The sequence below is a fragment of the Oncorhynchus keta genome, chromosome 23 (genome assembly GCF_023373465.1).
Source record: "Oncorhynchus keta strain PuntledgeMale-10-30-2019 chromosome 23, Oket_V2, whole genome shotgun sequence".
Taxonomy (NCBI): Eukaryota; Metazoa; Chordata; class Actinopteri; order Salmoniformes; family Salmonidae; genus Oncorhynchus; species Oncorhynchus keta.
Genome location: NC_068443.1, coordinates 1,703,367 through 1,728,366, shown reverse-complemented (window position 1 = coordinate 1,728,366; position 25,000 = coordinate 1,703,367). Strand labels below are relative to the sequence as shown.

The window sequence follows — 25,000 nt, the reverse complement described above, 5'->3', positions numbered from 1 at the left end:
CTATTAGATATAGGAAAAGAGGAGGACTATTAGATATAGGAACAGAGGAGGACTATTAGATATAGGAACAGAGGAGGACTGTTAGATATAGGAACAGAGGAGGACTATTAGATATAGGAACAGAGGACTATTAGATATAGGAACAGAGGAGGACTATTAGATATAGGAACAGAGGAGGACTATTAGATATAGGAACAGAGGAGGACTGTTAGATATAGGAACAGAGGACTATTAGACATAGGAACAGAGGAGGACTATTAGATATAGGAACAGAGGAGGACTATTAGATATAGGAACAGAGGAGGACTATTAGATATAGGAACAGAGGAGGACTATTAGATATAGGAACAGAGGAGGACTGTTAGATATAGGAACAGAGGAGGACTATTAGATATAGGAACAGAGGACTATTAGACATAGGAACAGAGGAGGACTGTTAGATATAGGAACAGAGGAGGACTATTAGATATAGGAACAGAGGAGGACTATTAGATATAGGAACAGAGGAGGACTATTAGATATAGGAACAGAGGAGGACTATTAGATATAGGAACAGAGGAGGACTATTAGATATAGGAACAGAGGAGGACTATTAGATATAGGAACAGAGGAGGACTATTAGATATAGGAACAGAGGAGGACTATTAGATATAGGAACAGAGGAGGACTATTAGATATAGGAACAGAGGAGGACTATTAGACATAGGAACAGAGGAGGACTATTAGATATAGGAACAGAGGAGGAGGAGGACTATTAGATATAGGAACAGAGGAGGACTATTAGATATAGGAACAGAGGAGGACTATTAGATATAGGAACAGAGGAGGACTATTAGATATAGGAACAGAGGAGGACTATTAGATATAGGAACAGAGAGGACTATTAGATATAGGAACAGAGGAACAGAGGACTATTAGATATAGGAACAGAGGAGGACTATTAGATATAGGAACAGGACTATTAGATATAGGAGGACTATTAGATATAGGAACAGAGGACTATTAGATATAGGAACAGAGGAGGACTATTAGATATAGGAACAGAGGAGGACTATTAGATATAGGAACTATTAGATATAGGGAGGACTATTAGACATAGGAACAGAGGAGGACTATTAGATATAGGAACAGAGGAGGACTATTAGATATAGGAACAGAGGACTATTAGATATAGGAACAGAGAGGACTATTAGACTAGGAACAGAGGAGGACTATTAGATATAGGAACAGAGGGAGGACTATTAGATATAGGAACAGAGGAGGACTATTAGATATAGGAACAGAGGAGGACTATTAGATATAGGAACAGAGGAGGACTATTAGATATAGGAACAGAGGAGGACTATTAGATATAGGAACAGAGGAGGACTATTAGATATAGGAACAGAGGAGGACTATTAGATATAGGAACAGAGGAGGACTATTAGATATAGGAACAGAGGACTATTAGACATAGGAACAGAGGAGGACTATTAGATATAGGAACAGAGGAGGACTATTAGATATAGGAACAGAGGACTATTAGACATAGGAACAGAGGAGGACTGTTAGATATAGGAACAGAGGACTATTAGATATAGGAACAGAGGACTATTAGATATAGGAACAGAGGACTATTAGATATAGGAACAGAGGAGGACTATTAGATATAGGAACAGAGGAGGACTATTAGATATAGGAACAGAGGAGGACTATTAGATATAGGAACAGAGGAGGACTATTAGATATAGGAACAGAGGAGGACTATTAGATATAGGAACAGAGGAGGACTATTAGATATAGGAACAGAGGAGGACTATTAGATATAGGAACAGAGGACTATTAGATATAGGAACAGAGGACTATTAGACGTAGGAACAGAGGAGGACTATTAGATGTAGGAACAGAGGAGGACTATTAGATATAGGAACAGAGGACTATTAGACATAGGAACAGAGGACTATTAGATATAGGAACAGAGGAGGACTATTAGATATAGGAACAGAGGACTATTAGATATAGGAACAGAGGAGGACTATTAGATATAGGAACAGAGGAGGACTATTAGATATAGGAACAGAGGAGGACTATTAGATATAGGAACAGAGGAGGACTATTAGATATAGGAACAGAGGAGGACTATTAGATATAGGAACAGAGGAGGACTATTAGATATAGGAACAGAGGAGGACTATTAGATATAGGAACAGAGGAGGACTATTAGATATAGGAACAGAGGACTATTAGATATAGGAACAGAGGAGGACTATTAGATATAGGAACAGAGGACTATTAGATATAGGAACAGAGGAGGACTATTAGATATAGGAACAGAGGAGGACTATTAGATATAGGAACAGAGGAGGACTATTAGATATAGGAACAGAGGAGGACTATTAGATATAGGAACAGAGGAGGACTATTAGATATAGGAACAGAGGAGGACTATTAGATATAGGAACAGAGGACTATTAGACATAGGAACAGAGGACTATTAGATATAGGAACAGAGGAGGACTGTTAGATATAGGAACAGAGGACTATTAGATATAGGAACAGAGGAGGACTGTTAGATATAGGAACAGAGGAGGACTATTAGATATAGGAACAGAGGAGGACTATTAGATATAGGAACAGAGGAGGACTATTAGATATAGGAACAGAGGAGGACTATTAGATATAGGAACAGAGGAGGACTATTAGATATAGGAACAGAGGAGGACTATTAGATATAGGAACAGAGGAGGACTATTAGATATAGGAACAGAGATATAGGAACAGAGGAGGACTATTAGATATTAGGACTATTAGAATAGAACAGAGGACTATTAGATATAGGAACAGAGGAGGACTATTAGATATAGGAACAGAGGAGGACTATTAGACGTAGGAACAGAGGAGGACTATTAGATATAGGAACAGAGGACTATTAGACATAGGAACAGAGGAGGACTGTTAGATATAGGAACAGAGGAGGACTATTAGATATAGGAACAGAGGACTATTAGATATAGGAACAGAGGAGGACTATTAGATATAGGAACAGAGGAGGACTATTAGATATAGGAACAGAGGAGGACTATTAGATATAGGAACAGAGGACTATTAGATATAGGAACAGAGGAGGACTATTAGATATAGGAACAGAGGACTATTAGATATAGGAACAGAGGAGGACTATTAGATATAGGAACAGAGGAGGACTATTAGATATAGGAACAGAGGAGGACTATTAGATATAGGAACAGAGGAGGACTATTAGATATAGGAACAGAGGACTATTAGATATAGGAACAGAGGACTATTAGACATAGGAACAGAGGAGGACTATTAGATATAGGAACAGAGGAGGACTATTAGATATAGGAACAGAGGACTATTAGATATAGGAACAGAGGACTATTAGACGTAGGAACAGAGGAGGACTATTAGATATAGGAACAGAGGAGGACTATTAGATATAGGAACAGAGGAGGACTATTAGATATAGGAACAGAGGAGGACTATTAGATATAGGAACAGAGGAGGACTATTAGATATAGGAACAGAGGACTATTAGACATAGGAACAGAGGAGGACTATTAGATATAGGAACAGAGGAGGACTATTAGATATAGGAACAGAGGAGGACTATTAGATATAGGAACAGAGGAGGACTATTAGACATAGGAACAGAGGAGGACTATTAGATATAGGAACAGAGGACTATTAGATATAGGAACAGAGGACTATTAGATATAGGAACAGAGGAGGACTATTAGATATAGGAACAGAGGAGGACTATTAGATATAGGAACAGAGGAGGACTAGGAACAGAGGACTATTAGATATAGGGACAGAGGACTATTAGATATAGGAACAGAGGAGGACTATTAGATATAGGAACAGAGGACTATTAGATATAGGAACAGAGGAGGACTATTAGATATAGGAACAGAGGAGGACTATTAGACGTAGGAACAGAGGAGGACTATTAGATATAGGAACAGAGGACTATTAGATATAGGAACAGAGGAGGACTGTTAGATATAGGAACAGAGGACTATTAGATATAGGAACAGAGGAGGACTATTAGATATAGGAACAGAGGAGGACTATTAGATATAGGAACAGAGGAGGACTATTAGATATAGGAACAGAGGAGGACTATTAGATATAGGAACAGAGGAGGACTATTAGATATAGGAACAGAGGAGGACTATTAGATATAGGAACAGAGGACTATTAGATATAGGAACAGAGGAGGACTATTAGATATAGGAACAGAGGACTATTAGATATAGGAACAGAGGAGGACTATTAGATATAGGAACAGAGGAGGACTATTAGATGTAGGAACAGAGGAGGACTATTAGATATAGGAACAGAGGACTATTAGATATAGGAACAGAGGAGGACTATTAGATATAGGAACAGAGGAGGACTATTAGATATAGGAACAGAGGACTATTAGATATAGGAACAGAGGAGGACTATTAGATATAGGAACAGAGGAGGACTATTAGATATAGGAACAGAGGACTATTAGACATAGGAACAGAGGAGGACTATTAGATATAGGAACAGAGGAGGACTATTAGATATAGGAACAGAGGACTATTAGATATAGGAACAGAGGAGGACTATTAGATATAGGAACAGAGAGGACTATTAGATATAGGAACAGAGGACTATTAGATATAGGAACAGAGGAGGACTATTAGATATAGGAAGAGGAACTATTAGATATAGGAGGACTATTAGATATAGGAACAGAGGAGGACTATTAGACGTAGGAACAGAGGAGGACTATTAGATATAGGAACAGAGGAGGACTATTAGATATAGGAACAGAGGAGGACTATTAGATATAGGAACAGAGGACTATTAGATATAGGAACAGAGGAGGACTATTAGATATAGGAACAGAGGACTATTAGATATAGGAACAGAGGAGGACTATTAGATATAGGAACAGAGGAGGACTATTAGATATAGGAACAGAGGACTATTAGATATAGGAACAGAGGAGGACTATTAGATATAGGAACAGAGGACTATTAGATATAGGAACAGAGGAGGACTATTAGATATAGGAACAGAGGACTATTAGATATAGGAACAGAGGACTATTAGATATAGGAACAGAGGAGGACTATTAGATATAGGAACAGAGGACTATTAGATATAGGAACAGAGGAGGACTATTAGATATAGGAACAGAGGACTATTAGATGTAGGAACAGAGGAGGACTATTAGATATAGGAACAGAGGACTATTAGACATAGGAACAGAGGACTACTAGACATAGGAACAGAGGACTATTAGATATAGGAACAGAGGACTATTAGATATAGGAACAGAGGAGGACTATTAGATATAGGAACAGAGGACTATTAGACATAGGAACAGAGGAGGACTATTAGATATAGGAACAGAGGACTATTAGATATAGGAACAGAGGACTATTAGATATAGGAACAGAGGAGGACTATTAGATATAGGAATAGGAACAGAGGAGGACTATTAGAGATATAGGAACAGAGGAGGACTATTAGATATAGGAACAGAGGACTATTAGATATAGAAACAGAGGAGGACTATTAGATATAGGAACAGAGGACTATTAGATATAGGAACAGAGGACTAGGAATTACTATTAGATATAGGAACAGAGGAGGACTATTAGATATAGGAACAGAGGAGGACTATTAGATATAGGAACAGAGGACTATTAGATATAGGAACAGAGGACTATTAGATATATTAGGACACTATTAGATATAGGAACAGAGGACTATTAGACATAGGAACAGAGGACTATTAGATATAGGAACAGAGGACTATTAGATATAGGAACAGAGGAGGACTATTAGATATAGGAACAGAGGAGGACTATTAGATATAGGAACAGAGGACTATTAGATATAGGAACAGAGGAGGACTATTAGATATAGGAACAGAGGAGGACTATTAGATATAGGAACAGAGGAGGACTATTAGATATAGGAACAGAGGAGGACTATTAGATATAGGAACAGAGGACTATTAGATATAGGAACAGAGGAGGACTATTAGATATAGGAACAGAGGAGGACTATTAGATATAGGAACAGAGGAGGACTATTAGATATAGGAACAGAGGACTATTAGACATAGGAACAGAGGACTATTAGATATAGGAACAGAGGAGGACTATTAGATATAGGAACTATTAGACATAGAGGACTATTAGATATAGGAACAGAGGAGGACTATTAGATATAGGAACAGAGGAGGACTGTTAGATATAGGAACAGAGGAGGACTATTAGATATAGGAACAGAGGAGGACTATTAGATATAGGAACAGAGGAGGACTATTAGATATAGGAACAGAGGAGGACTATTAGATATAGGAACAGAGGAGGACTATTAGATATAGGAACAGAGGAGGACTATTAGATATAGGAACAGAGGAGGACTATTAGATATAGGAACAGAGGAGGACTAATAGATATAGGAACAGAGGAGGACTATTAGATATAGGAACAGAGGAGGACTATTAGATATAGGAACAGAGGACTATTAGACGTAGAAACAGAGGAGGACTAGACATAGGAACAGAGGAGGACTATTAGATATAGGAACAGAGGACTATTAGATATAGGAACAGAGGAGGACTATTAGATATAGGAACAGAGGACTATTAGATATAGGAACAGAGGACTATTAGATATAGGAACAGAGGAGGACTATTAGATATAGGAACAGAGGAGGACTATTAGATATAGGAACAGAGGACTATTAGATATAGGAACAGAGGACTATTAGATATAGGAACAGAGGAGGACTATTAGATATAGGAACAGAGGAGGACTATTAGATATAGGAACAGAGGAGGACTATTAGATATAGGAACAGAGGACTATTAGATATAGGAACAGAGGAGGACTATTAGATATAGGAACAGAGGAGGACTATTAGATATAGGAACAGAGGACTATTAGATATAGGAACAGAGGAGGACTATTAGATATAGGAACAGAGGACTATTAGATATAGGAACAGAGGAGGACTATTAGATATAGGAACAGAGGAGGACTATTAGATATAGGAACAGAGGAGGACTATTAGATATAGGAACAGAGGAGGACTATTAGATATAGGAACAGAGGAGGACTATTAGATATAGGAACAGAGGACTATTAGATATAGGAACAGAGGACTATTAGATATAGGAACAGAGGAGGACTATTAGATATAGGAACAGAGGAGGACTATTAGATATAGGAACAGAGGAGGACTATTAGATATAGGAACAGAGGACTATTAGACGTAGAAACAGAGGAGGACTATTAGATATAGGAACAGAGGAGGACTATTAGATATAGGAACAGAGGACTATTAGATATAGGAACAGAGGACTATTAGATATAGGAACAGAGGACTATTAGATATAGGAACAGAGGACTATTAGATATAGGAACAGAGGAGGACTATTAGATATAGGAACAGAGGAGGACTATTAGATATAGGAACAGAACAGATAGGAACAGAGGAGGACTATTAGATATAGGAACAGAGGAGGACTATTAGATATAGGAACAGAGGAGGAACAGATATAGGAACAGAGGACTATTAGATATAGGAACAGAGGAGGACTATTAGATATAGGAACAGAGGAGGACTATTAGATATAGGAACAGAGGAGGACTATTAGATATAGGAACAGAGGAGGACTATTAGATATAGGAACAGAGGAGGACTATTAGATATAGGAACAGAGAGGACTATTAGATATAGGAACAGGAGGACTATTAGATATAGGAACAGAGGAGGACTATTAGATATAGGAACAGAGGACTATTAGATATAGGAACAGAGGAGGACTATTAGATATAGGAACAGAGGAGGACTATTAGATATAGGAACAGAGGAGGACTATTAGATGTAGGAACAGAGGAGGACTATTAGATATAGGAACAGAGGACTATTAGACATAGGAACAGAGGACTATTAGATATAGGAACAGAGGACTATTAGATATAGGAACAGAGGAGGACTATTAGATATAGGAACAGAGGAGGACTATTAGATATAGGAACAGAGGACTATTAGACATAGGAACAGAGGAGGACTATTAGACATAGGAACAGAGGAGGACTATTAGATATAGGAACAGAGGACTATTAGATATAGGAACAGAGGAGGACTATTAGATATAGGAACAGAGGAGGACTATTAGATATAGGAACAGAGGAGGACTATTAGATATAGGAACAGAGGAGGACTATTAGATACTATTAGATATAGGAACAGAGGAGGACTATTAGATATAGGAACAGAGGAGGACTATTAGATATAGGAACAGAGGAGGACTATTAGATATAGGAACAGAGGAGGACTATTAGATATAGGAACAGAGGAGGACTATTAGATATAGGAACAGAGGAGGACTATTAGATATAGGAACAGAGGACTATTAGACTAGGAACAGAGGACTATTAGATATAGGAACAGAGGAGGACTATTAGATATAGGAACAGAGGAGGACTATTAGATATAGGAACAGAGGACTAGATTAGGACTATTAGATATAGGAACAGAGGACTATTAGATATAGGAACAGAGGAGGACTATTAGATATAGGAACAGAGGACTATTAGACATAGGAACAGAGGACTATTAGATATAGGAACAGAGGACTATTAGATATAGGAACAGAGGAGGACTATTAGATATAGGAACAGAGGACTATTAGATATAGGAACAGAGGAGGACTATTAGATATAGGAACAGAGGAGGACTATTAGATATAGGAACAGAGGAGGACTATTAGATATAGGAACAGAGGAGGACTATTAGATATAGGAACAGAGGAGGACTATTAGATATAGGAACAGAGGAGGACTATTAGATATAGGAACAGAGGACTATTAGATATAGGAACAGAGGAGGACTATTAGATATAGGAACAGAGGAGGACTATTAGATATAGGAACAGAGGAGGACTATTAGATATAGGAACAGAGGAGGACTATTAGATATAGGAACAGAGGAGGACTATTAGATATAGGAACAGAGGACTATTAGATATAGGAACAGAGGAGGACTATTAGATATAGGAACAGAGGAGGACTATTAGATATAGGGACAGAGGACTATTAGATATAGGAACAGAGGAGGACTATTAGATATAGGAACAGAGGACTATTAGATATAGGAACAGAGGACTATTAGATGTAGGAACAGAGGAGGACTATTAGATATAGGAACAGAGGACTATTAGACATAGGAACAGAGGACTACTAGACATAGGAACAGAGGACTATTAGATATAGGAACAGAGGACTATTAGATATAGGAACAGAGGAGGACTATTAGATATAGGAACAGAGGACTATTAGACGTAGAAACAGAGGAGGACTATTAGACATAGGAACAGAGGAGGACTGTTAGATATAGGAACAGAGGACTATTAGATATAGGAACAGAGGACTATTAGATATAGGAACAGAGGAGGACTATTAGACATAGGAACAGAGGAGGACTATTAGACGTAGGAACAGAGGAGGACTATTAGATATAGGAACAGAGGACTATTAGACGTAGAAACAGAGGAGGACTATTAGACATAGGAACAGAGGACTATTAGATATAGGAACAGAGGACTATTAGATATAGGAACAGAGGACTATTAGATATAGGAACAGAGGAGGACTATTAGATATAGGAACAGAGGACTATTAGACATAGGAACAGAGGACTATTAGACATAGGAACAGAGGACTGTTAGATATAGGAACAGAGGACTATTAGATATAGGAACAGAGGACTATTAGATATAGGAACAGAGGACTATTAGATATAGGAACAGAGGAGGACTATTAGATATAGGAACAGAGGAGGACTATTAGATATAGGAACAGAGGAGGACTATTAGATATAGGAACAGAGGACTATTAGACATAGGAACAGAGGAGGACTATTAGATATAGGAACAGAGGAGGACTATTAGATATAGGAACAGAGGACTATTAGATATAGGAACAGAGGACTATTAGACGTAGGAACAGAGGAGGACTATTAGATGTAGGAACAGAGGAGGACTATTAGATATAGGAACAGAGGACTATTAGACATAGGAACAGAGGACTATTAGATATAGGAACAGAGGAGGACTGTTAGATATAGGAACAGAGGACTATTAGACATAGGAACAGAGGAGGACTGTTAGATATAGGAACAGAGGAGGACTATTAGATATAGGAACAGAGGAGGACTGTTAGATATAGGAACAGAGGAGGACTAGATATACAGAGGAGGACTATTAGATATAGGAACAGAGGAGGACTATTAGATATAGGAACAGAGGAGGACTATTAGATATAGGAACAGAGGAGGACTATTAGATATAGGAACAGAGGAGGACTAATAGATATAGGAACAGAGGAGGACTATTAGATATAGGAACAGAGGAGGACTATTAGATATAGGAACAGAGGACTATTAGACGTAGAAACAGAGGAGGACTATTAGACATAGGAACAGAGGACTATTAGATATAGGAACAGAGGAGGACTGTTAGATATAGGAACAGAGGACTATTAGATATAGGAACAGAGGAGGACTGTTAGATATAGGAACAGAGGACTATTAGATATAGGAACAGAGGACTATTAGATATAGGAACAGAGGAGGACTATTAGATATAGGAACAGAGGAGGACTGTTAGATATAGGAACAGAGGACTATTAGATATAGGAACAGAGGACTATTAGATATAGGAACAGAGGAGGACTATTAGATATAGGAACAGAGGACTATTAGATATAGGAACAGAGGAGGACTATTAGATATAGGAACAGAGGACTATTAGATGTAGGAACAGAGGAGGACTATTAGATATAGGAACAGAGGACTATTAGACATAGGAACAGAGGACTACTAGACATAGGAACAGAGGACTATTAGATATAGGAACAGAGGACTATTAGATATAGGAACAGAGGAGGACTATTAGATATAGGAACAGAGGACTATTAGACGTAGAAACAGAGGAGGACTATTAGACATAGGAACAGAGGAGGACTGTTAGATATAGGAACAGAGGAGGACTATTAGATATAGGAACAGAGGACTATTAGATATAGGAACAGAGGACTATTAGATATAGGAACAGAGGAGGACTATTAGACATAGGAACAGAGGAGGACTATTAGATATAGGAACAGAGGAGGACTATTAGATATAGGAACAGAGGACTATTAGATATAGGAACAGAGGAGGACTATTAGATATAGGAACAGAGGACTATTAGATATAGGAACAGAGGAGGACTATTAGATATAGGAACAGAGGACTATTAGATATAGGAACAGAGGAGGACTATTAGATATAGGAACAGAGGACTATTAGAAATAGGAACAGAGGACTATTAGATATAGGAACAGAGGACTATTAGATATAGGAACAGAGGAGGACTATTAGATATAGGAACAGAGGAGGACTATTAGATATAGGAACAGAGGAGGACTATTAGATATAGGAACAGAGGAGGACTATTAGATATAGGAACAGAGGACTATTAGATATAGGAACAGAGGAGGACTATTAGATATAGGAACAGAGGAGGACTATTAGATATAGGAACAGAGGAGGACTATTAGATATAGGAACAGAGGAGGACTATTAGATATAGGAACAGAGGAGGACTATTAGATATAGGAACAGAGGACTATTAGACATAGGAACAGAGGACTATTAGATATAGGAACAGAGGAGGACTGTTAGATATAGGAACAGAGGACTATTAGACATAGGAACAGAGGAGGACTGTTAGATATAGGAACAGAGGAGGACTATTAGATATAGGAACAGAGGAGGACTATTAGATATAGGAACAGAGGAGGACTATTAGATATAGGAACAGAGGAGGACTATTAGATATAGGAACAGAGGAGGACTATTAGATATAGGAACAGAGGAGGACTATTAGATATAGGAACAGAGGAGGACTATTAGATATAGGAACAGAGGAGGACTATTAGATATAGGAACAGAGGACTATTAGATATAGGAACAGAGGAGGACTATTAGATATAGGAACAGAGGAGGACTATTAGATATAGGAACAGAGGACTATTAGATATAGGAACAGAGGAGGACTATTAGATATAGGAACAGAGGACTATTAGACATAGGAACAGAGGAGGACTATTAGATATAGGAACAGAGGAGGACTATTAGATATAGGAACAGAGGAGGACTATTAGATATAGGAACAGAGGAGGACTATTAGATATAGGAACAGAGGAGGACTATTAGATATAGGAACAGAGGAGGACTATTAGATATAGGAACAGAGGAGGACTATTAGATATAGGAACAGAGGAGGACTATTAGATATAGGAACAGAGGACTATTAGATATAGGAACAGAGGACTATTAGACGTAGGAACAGAGGAGGACTATTAGATATAGGAACAGAGGAGGACTATTAGATATAGGAACAGAGGACTATTAGACATAGGAACAGAGGACTATTAGATATAGGAACAGAGGAGGACTATTAGATATAGGAACAGAGGACTATTAGATATAGGAACAGAGGAGGACTGTTAGATATAGGAACAGAGGACTATTAGATATAGGAACAGAGGAGGACTATTAGATATAGGAACAGAGGACTATTAGATATAGGAACAGAGGAGGACTATTAGATATAGGAACAGAGGAGGACTATTAGACGTAGGAACAGAGGAGGACTATTAGATATAGGAACAGAGGACTATTAGACATAGGAACAGAGGAGGACTATTAGATATAGGAACAGAGGAGGACTATTAGATATAGGAACAGAGGACTATTAGATATAGGAACAGAGGAGGACTATTAGATATAGGAACAGAGGAGGACTATTAGATATAGGAACAGAGGAGGACTATTAGATATAGGAACAGAGGAGGACTATTAGATATAGGAACAGAGGAGGACTATTAGATATAGGAACAGAGGAGGACTATTAGATATAGGAACAGAGGAGGACTATTAGATATAGGAACAGAGGAGGACTATTAGATATAGGAACAGAGGAGGACTATTAGATATAGGAACAGAGGACTATTAGATATAGGAACAGAGGAGGACTATTAGATATAGGAACAGAGGACTATTAGATATAGGAACAGAGGAGGACTATTAGATATAGGAACAGAGGACTATTAGATATAGGAACAGAGGAGGACTATTAGATATAGGAACAGAGGACTATTAGATATAGGAACAGAGGAGGACTATTAGATATAGGAACAGAGGACTATTAGACATAGGAACAGAGGAGGACTGTTAGATATAGGAACAGAGGAGGACTATTAGATATAGGAACAGAGGACTATTAGATATAGGAACAGAGGAGGACTATTAGATATAGGAACAGAGGACTATTAGATATAGGAACAGAGGAGGACTATTAGATATAGGAACAGAGGAGGACTATTAGATATAGGAACAGAGGAGGACTATTAGATATAGGAACAGAGGAGGACTATTAGATATAGGAACAGAGGAGGACTATTAGATATAGGAACAGAGGAGGACTATTAGATATAGGAACAGAGGAGGACTATTAGATATAGGAACAGAGGAGGACTATTAGATATAGGAACAGAGGACTATTAGACGTAGAAACAGAGGAGGACTATTAGATATAGGAACAGAGGACTATTAGACATAGGAACAGAGGAGGACTGTTAGATATAGGAACAGAGGAGGACTATTAGATATAGGAACAGAGGACTATTAGACATAGGAACAGAGGAGGACTATTAGATATAGGAACAGAGGACTATTAGACATAGGAACAGAGGAGGACTATTAGACATAGGAACAGAGGAGGACTGTTAGATATAGGAACAGAGGAGGACTATTAGATATAGGAACAGAGGACTATTAGACATAGGAACAGAGGAGGACTGTTAGATATAGGAACAGAGGACTATTAGACATAGGAACAGAGGAGGACTATTAGATATAGGAACAGAGGAGGACTATTAGATATAGGAACAGAGGAGGACTATTAGATATAGGAACAGAGGAGGACTATTAGATATAGGAACAGAGGACTATTAGACATAGGAACAGAGGAGGACTGTTAGATATAGGAACAGAGGAGGACTATTAGATATAGGAACAGAGGACTATTAGATATAGGAACAGAGGAGGACTATTAGATATAGGAACAGAGGACTATTAGACATAGGAACAGAGGAGGACTGTTAGATATAGGAACAGAGGAGGACTATTAGATATAGGAACAGAGGACTATTAGATATAGGAACAGAGGAGGACTATTAGATATAGGAACAGGAGGACTATTAGACATAGGAACAGAGGAGGACTATTAGATATAGGAACAGAGGAGGACTATTAGATATAGGAACAGAGGAGGACTATTAGATATAGGAACAGAGGACTATTAGACATAGGAACAGAGGAGGACTGTTAGATATAGGAACAGAGGAGGACTATTAGATATAGGAACAGAGGAGGACTATTAGATATAGGAACAGAGGAGGACTATTAGATATAGGAACAGAGGAGGACTATTAGATATAGGAACAGAGGAGGACTATTAGATATAGGAACAGAGGACTATTAGACATAGGAACAGAGGAGGACTGTTAGATATAGGAACAGAGGAGGACTATTAGATATAGGAACAGAGGACTATTAGACATAGGAACAGAGGAGGACTGTTAGATATAGGAACAGAGGACTATTAGACATAGGAACAGAGGAGGACTATTAGATATAGGAACAGAGGAGGACTATTAGATATAGGAACAGAGGAGGACTGTTAGATATAGGAACAGAGGAGGACTATTAGATATAGGAACAGAGGAGGACTATTAGATATAGGAACAGAGGACTATTAGATATAGGAACAGAGGAGGACTATTAGATATAGGAACAGAGGACTATTAGACATAGGAACAGAGGAGGACTATTAGATATAGGAACAGAGGAGGACTATTAGATATAGGAACAGAGGACTATTAGACGTAGGAACAGAGGAGGACTATTAGATATAGGAACAGAGGACTATTAGACGTAGAAACAGAGGAGGACTATTAGACATAGGAACAGAGGACTATTAGATATAGGAACAGAGGACTATTAGATATAGGAACAGAGGACTATTAGATATAGGAACAGAGGAGGACTATTAGATATAGGAACAGAGGAGGACTATTAGATATAGGAACAGAGGACTATTAGACATAGGAACAGAGGACTATTAGATATAGGAACAGAGGACTATTAGATATAGGAACAGAGGACTATTAGATATAGGAACAGAGGACTATTAGACATAGGAACAGAGGACTATTAGACATAGGAACAGAGGACTATTAGACATAGGAACAGAGGAGGACTATTAGATATAGGAACAGAGGAGGACTATTAGATATAGGAACAGAGGACTATTAGATATAGGAACAGAGGACTATTAGACATAGGAACAGAGGACTATTAGACATAGGAACAGAGGACTATTAGACATAGGAACAGAGGACTATTAGATATAGGAACAGAGGAGGACTATTAGATATAGGAACAGAGGACTATTAGATATAGGAACAGAGGTTCTGCCATTCGACCAGTTCAGGACCAAACAACAATTATTTGCAGTAGGCCTATAATCGAATAGACCTAAGACTATGTGATACAGATATTTTGTAGACTATAGCCTATATGTATACACTAATACATATGCTCTAACTTAACCATGGCCCTGTTTGCGAGGAGAGCTTTATTGTGAGAAGGTATTTCATTGCATTGTATAGTTTACACATACACTTTTGAGTTGATTCGCTTCAACACATGGTTACAATATACCCCATTACAGAATAAAAGAAAACTGAGGTGAACTATTCTTCGAATCCATATCATTTATTTGCATAGATTAAAACATGGTATCAAATCAGTTGATCGAGCAGTGGACATAAATCATGACAACATAAAATTGCAGGTAATTCTTTATTATTTTTTTAAAAACAGCCATAAAAATCAAGCTTTTGGTGATGTATATTAATGCATGTCAATGTTAACTATAACATTATTACCTCCAACTTGACCCAATTCACATTTCCAATTTCCCATCCTGACATGCCGATCTGGAATGGATCCGGCGTCTCAACCAATAGGGCTTCAGCAACTTCCAGAGACTGTCCAGAGACTGCCCCCTGTCCAGAGACTGCCCCCTGTCCAGAGACTGCCCCCTGTCCAGAGACTGCCCCCTGTCCAGAGACTGCCCCCTGTCCAGAGACTGCCCCCTGTCCAGAGACTGCCCCCTGTCCAGAGACTGTCAGGCCCCCTGGGCTTTGTGGTGGCCACTCTGATTTGGGTGTCCTCTGCAAAACTGTCGCCGTACCACAAGTGGTTCTGGGTTAACACTGTGGAGTGTTATGAACATCAAGGCAGATACACAGGGTGAATTTTACTTCACTTAACCCGTGAAGTTGTTTCTCATTCTGTCCCCCACCAGAGAGAAGACAGGGGAGAAAAACACCATTTATCTATTGGCTGCTGCTATACATGTTGGTTTGGTTTGTCATTCTATCATTTTGTCCCATGGAATTTTAGTAGTATTTAAATATAATTGACTTAGAAGTTATAGTTTTTTTGTTATTAGCTGTATTCTCAAATTGAAAAAAGTGAGGGAGCTTCGCTCCTCTGCGCCCCGGCAGAACTACACCCCTAATTATAGGTGTCGTGTCATTTAGTGAGAAGTAGAAGTGACACTTAAAATGTTGACAGTGGACTGTGTACAAAGCGTTTTTCTGACAATTCCAAACAACTCCATTTTGGTTTACTACTGTATTATAACTGTTCCATATTGTCAGAATAGAAAGGGTTCACATAACCACAAGACAACAAATATGATGGGAAGTGGACCATTATTGTAAAAAATACATTATCAATATAAAGTACATATGTAAATATGAAACATACAATAGCAACACAGTATAATAATAATAATAATAATAATAATAATAATACAAAATAATCCGTGGGGAGAAAATATATTACATTCAGAGACACGTGAAAGAGACCCAGTGAGTCAGATAGCAGACTGAGAGGAGACCCAGTGATAGTCAGATAGCAGACAGAGGAGACCCAGTGATAGTCAGATAGCAGACAGAGAGGAGACCCAGTGATAGTCAGATAGCAGACTGAGAGGAGACCCAGTGATAGTCAGATAGCAGACAGAGAGGAGACACAGTGATAGTCAGATAGCAGACAGAGAGGAGACCCAGTGATAGTCAGATAGCAGACAGAGAGGAGACCCAGTGATAGTCAGATAGCAGACAGAGAGGAGACCAGTGATAGTCAGATAGCAGACTGAGAGGAGACCCAGTGATAGTCAGATAGCAGACTGAGAGGAGACCCAGTGAGTCAGATAGCAGACAGAGGAGACCCAGTGATAGTCAGATAGCAGACTGAGAGGAGACCCAGTGATAGTCAGATAGCAGACTGAGAGGAGACCCAGTGATAGTCAGATAGCAGACTGAGAGGAGACCCAGTGATAGTCAGATAGCAGACTGAGAGGAGACCCAGTGATAGTCAGATAGCAGACTGAGAGGACCCAGTGATAGTCAGATAGCAGACTGAAAGAGTGATAGTCAGATAGCAGACTGAGAGGAGACCCAGTGATAGTCAGATAGCAGACTGAGAGGAGACCCAGTGATAGTCAGATAGCAGACTGAGAGGAGACCCAGTGATAGTCAGATAGCAGACTGAGAGGAGACCCAGTGATAGTCAGATAGCAGACTGAGAGGAGACCCAGTGATAGTCAGATAGCAGACTGAGAGGAGACCCAGTGATAGTCAGATAGCAGACTGAGAGGAGACCCAGTGATAGTCAGATAGAGAGGAGACCCAGTGATAGTCAGATAGCAGACTGAGAGGAGACCCAGTGATAGTCAGATAGCAGACTGAGAGGAGACCCAGTGATAGTCAGATAGCAGACTGAGAGGAGACCCAGTGATAGTCAGATAGCAGACTGAGAGGAGACCCAGTGATAGTCAGATAGCAGACTGAGAGGAGACCCAGTGATAGTCAGATAGCAGACTGAGAGGAGACCCAGTGATAGTCAGATAGCAGACTGAGAGGAGACCCAGTGATAGTCAGATAGCAGACTGAGAGGAGACCCAGTGATAGTCAGATAGCAGACTGAGAGGAGACCCAGTGATAGTCAGATAGCAGACTGAGAGGAGACCCAGTGATAGTCAGATAGCAGACTGAGAGGAGACCCAGTGATAGTCAGATAGCAGACTGAGAGGAGACCCAGTGATAGTCAGATAGCAGACTGAGAGGAGACCCAGTGATAGTCAGATAGCAGACTGAGAGGAGACCCAGTGATAGTCAGATAGCAGACTGAGAGGAGACCCAGTGATAGTCAGATAGCAGACTGAGAGGAGACCCAGTGATAGTCAGATAGCAGACTGAGAGGAGACCCAGTGATAGTCAGATAGCAGACTGAGAGGAGACCCAGTGATAGTCAGATAGCAGACTGAGAGGAGACCCAGTGATAGTCAGATAGCAGACTGAGAGGAGACCCAGTGATAGTCAGATAGCAGACTGAGAGGAGACCCAGTGATAGTCAGATAGCAGACTGAGAGGAGACCCAGTGATAGTCAGATAGCAGACTGAGAGGAGACCCAGTGATAGTCAGATAGCAGACTGAGAGGAGACCCAGTGATAGTCAGATAGCAGACTGAGAGGAGACCCAGTGATAGTCAGATAGCAGACTGAGAGGAGACCCAGTGATAGTCAGATAGCAGACTGAGAGGAGACCCAGTGATAGTCAGATAGCAGACTGAGAGGAGACCCAGTGATAGTCAGATAGCAGACTGAGAGGAGACCCAGTGATAGTCAGATAGCAGACTGAGAGGAGACCCAGTGATAGTCAGATAGCAGACTGAGAGGAGACCCAGTGATAGTCAGATAGCAGACTGAGAGGAGACCCAGTGATAGTCAGATAGCAGACTGAAAGAGACCCAGTGATAGTCAGATAGCAGACTGAGAGGAGACCCAGTCAGATAGTCAGTGATAGTCAGATAGCAGACTGAAAGAGACCCAGTGATAGTCAGATAGCAGACTGAGAGGAGACCCAGTGATAGTCAGATAGCAGACAGATAGCAGAGGAGACCCAGTGATAGTCAGATAGCAGACTGAGAGGAGACCCAGTGATAGTCAGATAGCAGACTGAGAGGAGACCCAGTGATAGTCAGATAGCAGACTGAGAGGAGACCCAGTGATAGTCAGATAGCAGACTGAGAGGAGACCCAGTGATAGTCAGATAGCAGACTGAGAGGAGACCCAGTGATAGTCAGATAGCAGACTGAGAGGAGACCCAGTGATAGTCAGATAGCAGACTGAGAGGAGACCCAGTGATAGTCAGATAGCAGACTGAGAGGAGACCCAGTGATAGTCAGATAGCAGACTGAGAGGAGACCCAGTGATAGTCAGATAGCAGACTGAGAGGAGACCCAGTGATAGTCAGATAGCAGACTGAGAGGAGACCCAGTGATAGTCAGATAGCAGACTGAGAGGAGACCCAGTGATAGTCAGATAGCAGACTGAAGGAGACCCAGTGATAGTCAGATAGCAGACTGAGAGGAGACCCAGTGATAGTCAGATAGCAGACAGATAGCAGAGGAGACCCAGTGATAGTCAGATAGCAGACTGAGAGGAGACCCAGTGATAGTCAGATAGCAGACTGAGAGGAGACCCAGTGATAGTCAGATAGCAGACTGAGAGGAGACCCAGTGATAGTCAGATAGCAGTGATAGTCAGATAGCAGACTGAGAGGAGACCCAGTGATAGTCAGATAGCAGACTGAGAGGAGACCCAGTGATAGTCAGATAGCAGACTGAAAGAGACCCAGTGATAGTCAGATAGCAGACTGAGAGGAGACCCAGTGATAGTCAGATAGCAGACTGAGAGGAGACCCAGTGATAGTCAGATAGCAGACTGAGGAGACCCAGTGATAGTCAGATAGCAGACTGAGGAGACCCAGTGATAGTCAGATAGCAGACTGAGTCAGATAGCAGACCCAGTGATAGTCAGATAGCAGACTGAGAGGAGACCCAGTGATAGTCAGATAGCAGACTGAGAGGAGACCCAGTGATAGTCAGATAGCAGACTGAGAGGAGACCCAGTGATAGTCAGATAGCAGACTGAAAGAGACCCAGTGATAGTCAGATAGCAGACTGAGAGGAGACCCAGTGATAGTCAGATAGCAGACTGAGAGGAGACCCAGTGATAGTCAGATAGCAGACTGAGAGGAGACCCAGTGATAGTCAGATAGCAGACTGAGAGGAGACCCAGTGATAGTCAGATAGCAGACTGAAGAGGAGACCCAGTGATAGTCAGATAGCAGACTGAAAGAGACCCAGTGATAGTCAGATAGCAGACTGAGAGGAGACCCAGTGATAGTCAGATAGCAGACTGAGAGGAGACCCAGTGATAGTCAGATAGCAGACTGAGAGGAGACCCAGTGATAGTCAGATAGCAGACTGAGAGGAGACCCAGTGATAGTCAGATAGCAGACTGAGAGGAGACCCAGTGATAGTCAGATAGCAGACTGAGAGGAGACCCAGTGATAGTCAGATAGCAGACAGAGGAGACCCAGTGATAGTCAGATAGCAGACTGAGAGGAGACCCAGTGATAGTCAGATAGCAGACTGAGAGGAGACACAGTGATAGTCAGATAGCAGACTGAGAGGAATCCAATCATTAACATATTGGACGAACAGTCAGGTTTGGTCAGTGAAGACACCAGAAACTTACACTGAGGTGGCTAAGGGGTAGGTTGTTGTGTAGTGGTGTTTGTAATATACAGAGCATTTGGAAAGTATTCAGACCCCTTGACATTTTCTACATTTTGTTACCTTACAGCCTTATACTAAAATGGAATACATTGTTTTTCCCCTCATCAATCTACACACAATACCCCATAATGACATCACAATACCCCATAATGACATCACAATACCCCATAATGACATCACAATACCCCATAATGACATCACAATACCCCATAATGATATCACAATACCCCATAATGACATCACAATACCCCATAATGACGTCACAATACCCCATAATGATATCACAATACCCCATAATGATATCACAATACCCCATAATGACATCACAATACCCCATAATGAAAGGTTGTTAGACATTTTTGCAAACCTCAATATCACAGTTCCATAAGTATTCAGACCCTTTACTCAGTACTTTGTTAAAGCACCTTTGGCAGTGATTACAGCTTCTAGTATTCTTGGGTATGACGCTACAAGCTTGACACACCTGTATTTGGAGAGTTTCTCCCATTCTTCTCTGTAGATCCTCTCAAGCTCTGTCAGGTTGGATGGGGAGCATTGCTGCACAGCTATTTTAATGGAAACAGGATCCACCTGAGCTTAATTTTAAGTCTGAATACTTATGTAAATTAGGTATTTCTGTTTTGTTTTTTTATTTGTCAAAATATTTTATGTTTTTGCAAAAATGTATAGAAACCCGTTTTCGCTTTGTCATTATGGGGTATTGTGATGTCATTGTGGGGTATTGTGATGTCATTGTGGGGTATTGTGATGTCATTATGGGGTATTGTGATGTCATTATGGGGTATTGTGATGTCATTATGGGGTATTGTGTGTAGATTGATGAGGGGGAAAAATGATTTAATCCATTTTAGAATAAGGCTGTAACGTAAAAAAATGTGAAAAAAAGTCAAGGGGTCTGAATACTTTCCGAAGGCACTGTATGGTGTAAATGCATTCATATATTAATAAAATATTTTGGGAGGAGGCTTCCACATCGTCTAGCCCCTCCCTCGAGCCGCCCATGGGTTTGGTCCATATATATGTTGTCTTCAGAACAGACAGTTCATAGATCCATCCACCGTCTGTCTTCAGAACAGACAGTTCATGCACTTCACGGCCTTGCTGCCGTAGTCCAGACACTCCGGGCCGATGCACTGACAGCAGGCGTTGTGAAACCAGCGGTACTTCGACCCTCCCATCGACTCACAGTATAGTTTACACTGGCGGATGGATACGCAGTCGTCAAAGTAGACCACCGTACACATGTTATCTGGGGGACAAGGGAGGAGGGATACAGAGAGAAAATAGGGCACAGGTCAGTTATCTTAGTAACAGCATGTATAACACAGAACTAGTATTCCAGCAATCCCATGTAGACATATTTAAAGCCGTTCCAGTAATCCCATGTAGACATATTTAAAGCCGTTCCAGTAATCCCATATAGACATATTTAAAGCCGTTCCAGTAATCCCATATAGACATATTTAAAGCCGTTCCAGTAATCCCATGTAGACATATTTAAAGCCGTTCCAGTAATCCCATATAGACATATTTAAAGCCGTTCCAGTAATCCCATGTAGACATATTTAAAGCCGTTCCAGTAATCCCATATAGACATATTTAAAGCCGTTCCAGTAATCCCATGTAGACATATTTAAAGCCGTTCCAGTAATCCCATATAGACATATTTAAAGCCGTTCCAGTAATCCCATATAGACATATTTAAAGCCGTTCCAGTAATCCCATATAGACATATTTAAAGCCGTTCCAGTAATCCCATGTAGACATATTTAAAGCCGTTCCAGTAATCCCATATAGACATATTTAAAGCCGTTCCAGTAATCCCATATAGACATATTTAAAGCCGTTCCAGTAATCCCATATAGACATATTTAAAGCCGTTCCAGTAATCCCATATAGACATATTTAAAGCCGTTCCAGTAATCCCATATAGACATATTTAAAGCCGTTCCAGTAATCCCATGTAGACATATTTAAAGCCGTTCCAGTAATCCCATATAGACATATTTAAAGCCGTTCCAGTAATCCCATGTAGACATATTTAAAGCCGTTCCAGTAATCCCATATAGACATATTTAAAGCCGTTCCAGTAATCCCATATAGACATATTTAAAGCCGTTCCAGTAATCCCATATAGACATATTTAAAGCCGTTCCAGTAATCCCATATAGACATATTTAAAGCCGTTCCAGTAATCCCATGTAGACATATTTAAAGCCGTTCCAGTAATCCCATATAGACATATTTAAAGCCGTTCCAGTAATCCCACATAGACATATTTAAAGCCGTTCCAGTAATCCCATGTAGACATATTTAAAGCCGTTCCAGTAATCTCATATAGACATATTTAAAGCCGTTCCAGTAATCCCATATAGACATATTTAAAGCCGTTCCAGTAATCCCATATAGACATATTAAAAGCCGTTCCAGTAATCCCATATAGACATATTTAAAGCCGTTCCAGTAATCCCATGTAGACATATTTAAAGCCGTTCCAGTAATCCCATATAGACATATTTAAAGCCGTTCCAGTAATCCCATGTAGACATATTTAAAGCCGTTCCAGTAATCCCATATAGACATATTTAAAGCCGTTCCAGTAATCCCATGTAGACATATTTAAAGCCGTTCCAGTAATCCCATATAGACATATTTAAAGCCGTTCCAGTAATCCCATATAGACATATTTAAAGCCGTTCCAGTAATCCCATATAGACATATTTAAAGCCGTTCCAGTAATCCCATATAGACATATTTAAAGCCGTTCCAGTAATCCCATATAGACATATTTAAAGCCGTTCCAGTAATCCCATATAGACATATTTAAAGCCGTTCCAGTAATCCCATATAGACATATTTAAAGCCGTTCCAGTAATCCCATATAGACATATTTAAAGCCGTTCCAGTAATCCCATATAGACATATTTAAAGCCGTTCCAGTAATCCCATATAGACATATTTAAAGCCGTTCCAGTAATCCCATATAGACATATTTAAAGCCGTTCCAGTAATCCCATATAGACATATTTAAAGCCGTTCCAGTAATCCCATATAGACATATTTAAAGCCGTTCCAGTAATCCCATATAGACATATTTAAAGCCGTTCCAGTAATCCCATGCAGACATATTTAAAGCCGTTCCAGTAATCCCATGTAGACATATTTAAAGCCGTTCCAGTAATCCCATATAGACATATTTAAAGCCGTTCCAGTAATCCCATGTAGACATATTTAAAGCCGTTCCAGTAATCCCATATAGACATATTTAAAGCCGTTCCAGTAATCCCATGTAGACATATTTAAAGCCGTTCCAGTAATCCCATATAGACATATTTAAAGACGTTCCAGTAATCCCATGTAGACATATTTAAAGCCGTTCCAGTAATCCCATATAGACATATTTAAAGCCGTTCCAGTAATCCCATATAGACATATTTAAAGCCGTTCCAGTAATCCCATATAGACATATTTCCAGTAATCCCATATAGACATATTTAAAGCCGTTCCAGTAATCCCATATAGACATATTTAAAGCCGTTCCAGTAATCCCATATAGACATATTTAAAGCCGTTCCAGTAATCCCATGCAGACATATTTAAAGCCGTTCCAGTAATCCCATGTAGACATATTTAAAGCCGTTCCAGTAATCCCATGTAGACATATTTAAAGCCGTTCCAGTAATCCCATATAGACATATTTAAAGCCGTTCCAGTAATCCCATATAGACATATTTAAAGCCGTTCCAGTAATCCCATATAGACATATTTAAAGCCGTTCCAGTAATCCCATGTAGACATATTTAAAGCCGTTCCAGTAATCCCATATAGACATATTTAAAGCCGTTCCAGTAATCCCATATAGACATATTTAAAGACGTTCCAGTAATCCCATATAGACATATTTAAAGCCGTAGTTAGTAACTACCTGCAAAAAGCAGTCATATTTAACCCTCAATGTTTCCATTACTGAGGACAATGCCACCCACTCTGTGTGTGTGTGTGTGTGTGTGTGTGTGTGTGTGTGTGTGTGTGTGTGTGTGTGTGTGTGTGTGTGTGTGTGTGTGTGTGTGTGTGTGTATATATATATCTCAGTTGCTAGAGAGAGAGAGAAAATATACACTTTCAATTAACCCAAGGCAG

General features: G+C 39.8%; 1 protein-coding gene across 1 annotated transcript in view; it reads right to left on the bottom strand.

The window, feature by feature from the left end:
* Positions 1-20,529: 20,529 nt before the first annotated feature.
* Positions 20,530-25,000, bottom strand: part of LOC127910868 (twisted gastrulation protein homolog 1-A-like) — a 74,517-nt gene continuing 70,046 nt past the window's right edge. Inside the window, exon 5 of the mRNA XM_052475940.1 lies at positions 20,530-22,109. Within this exon, the coding sequence (XP_052331900.1) occupies positions 21,928-22,109 (182 nt within the window). The 3' untranslated portion in view covers positions 20,530-21,927. The remainder of the gene's footprint in view (positions 22,110-25,000) is intronic.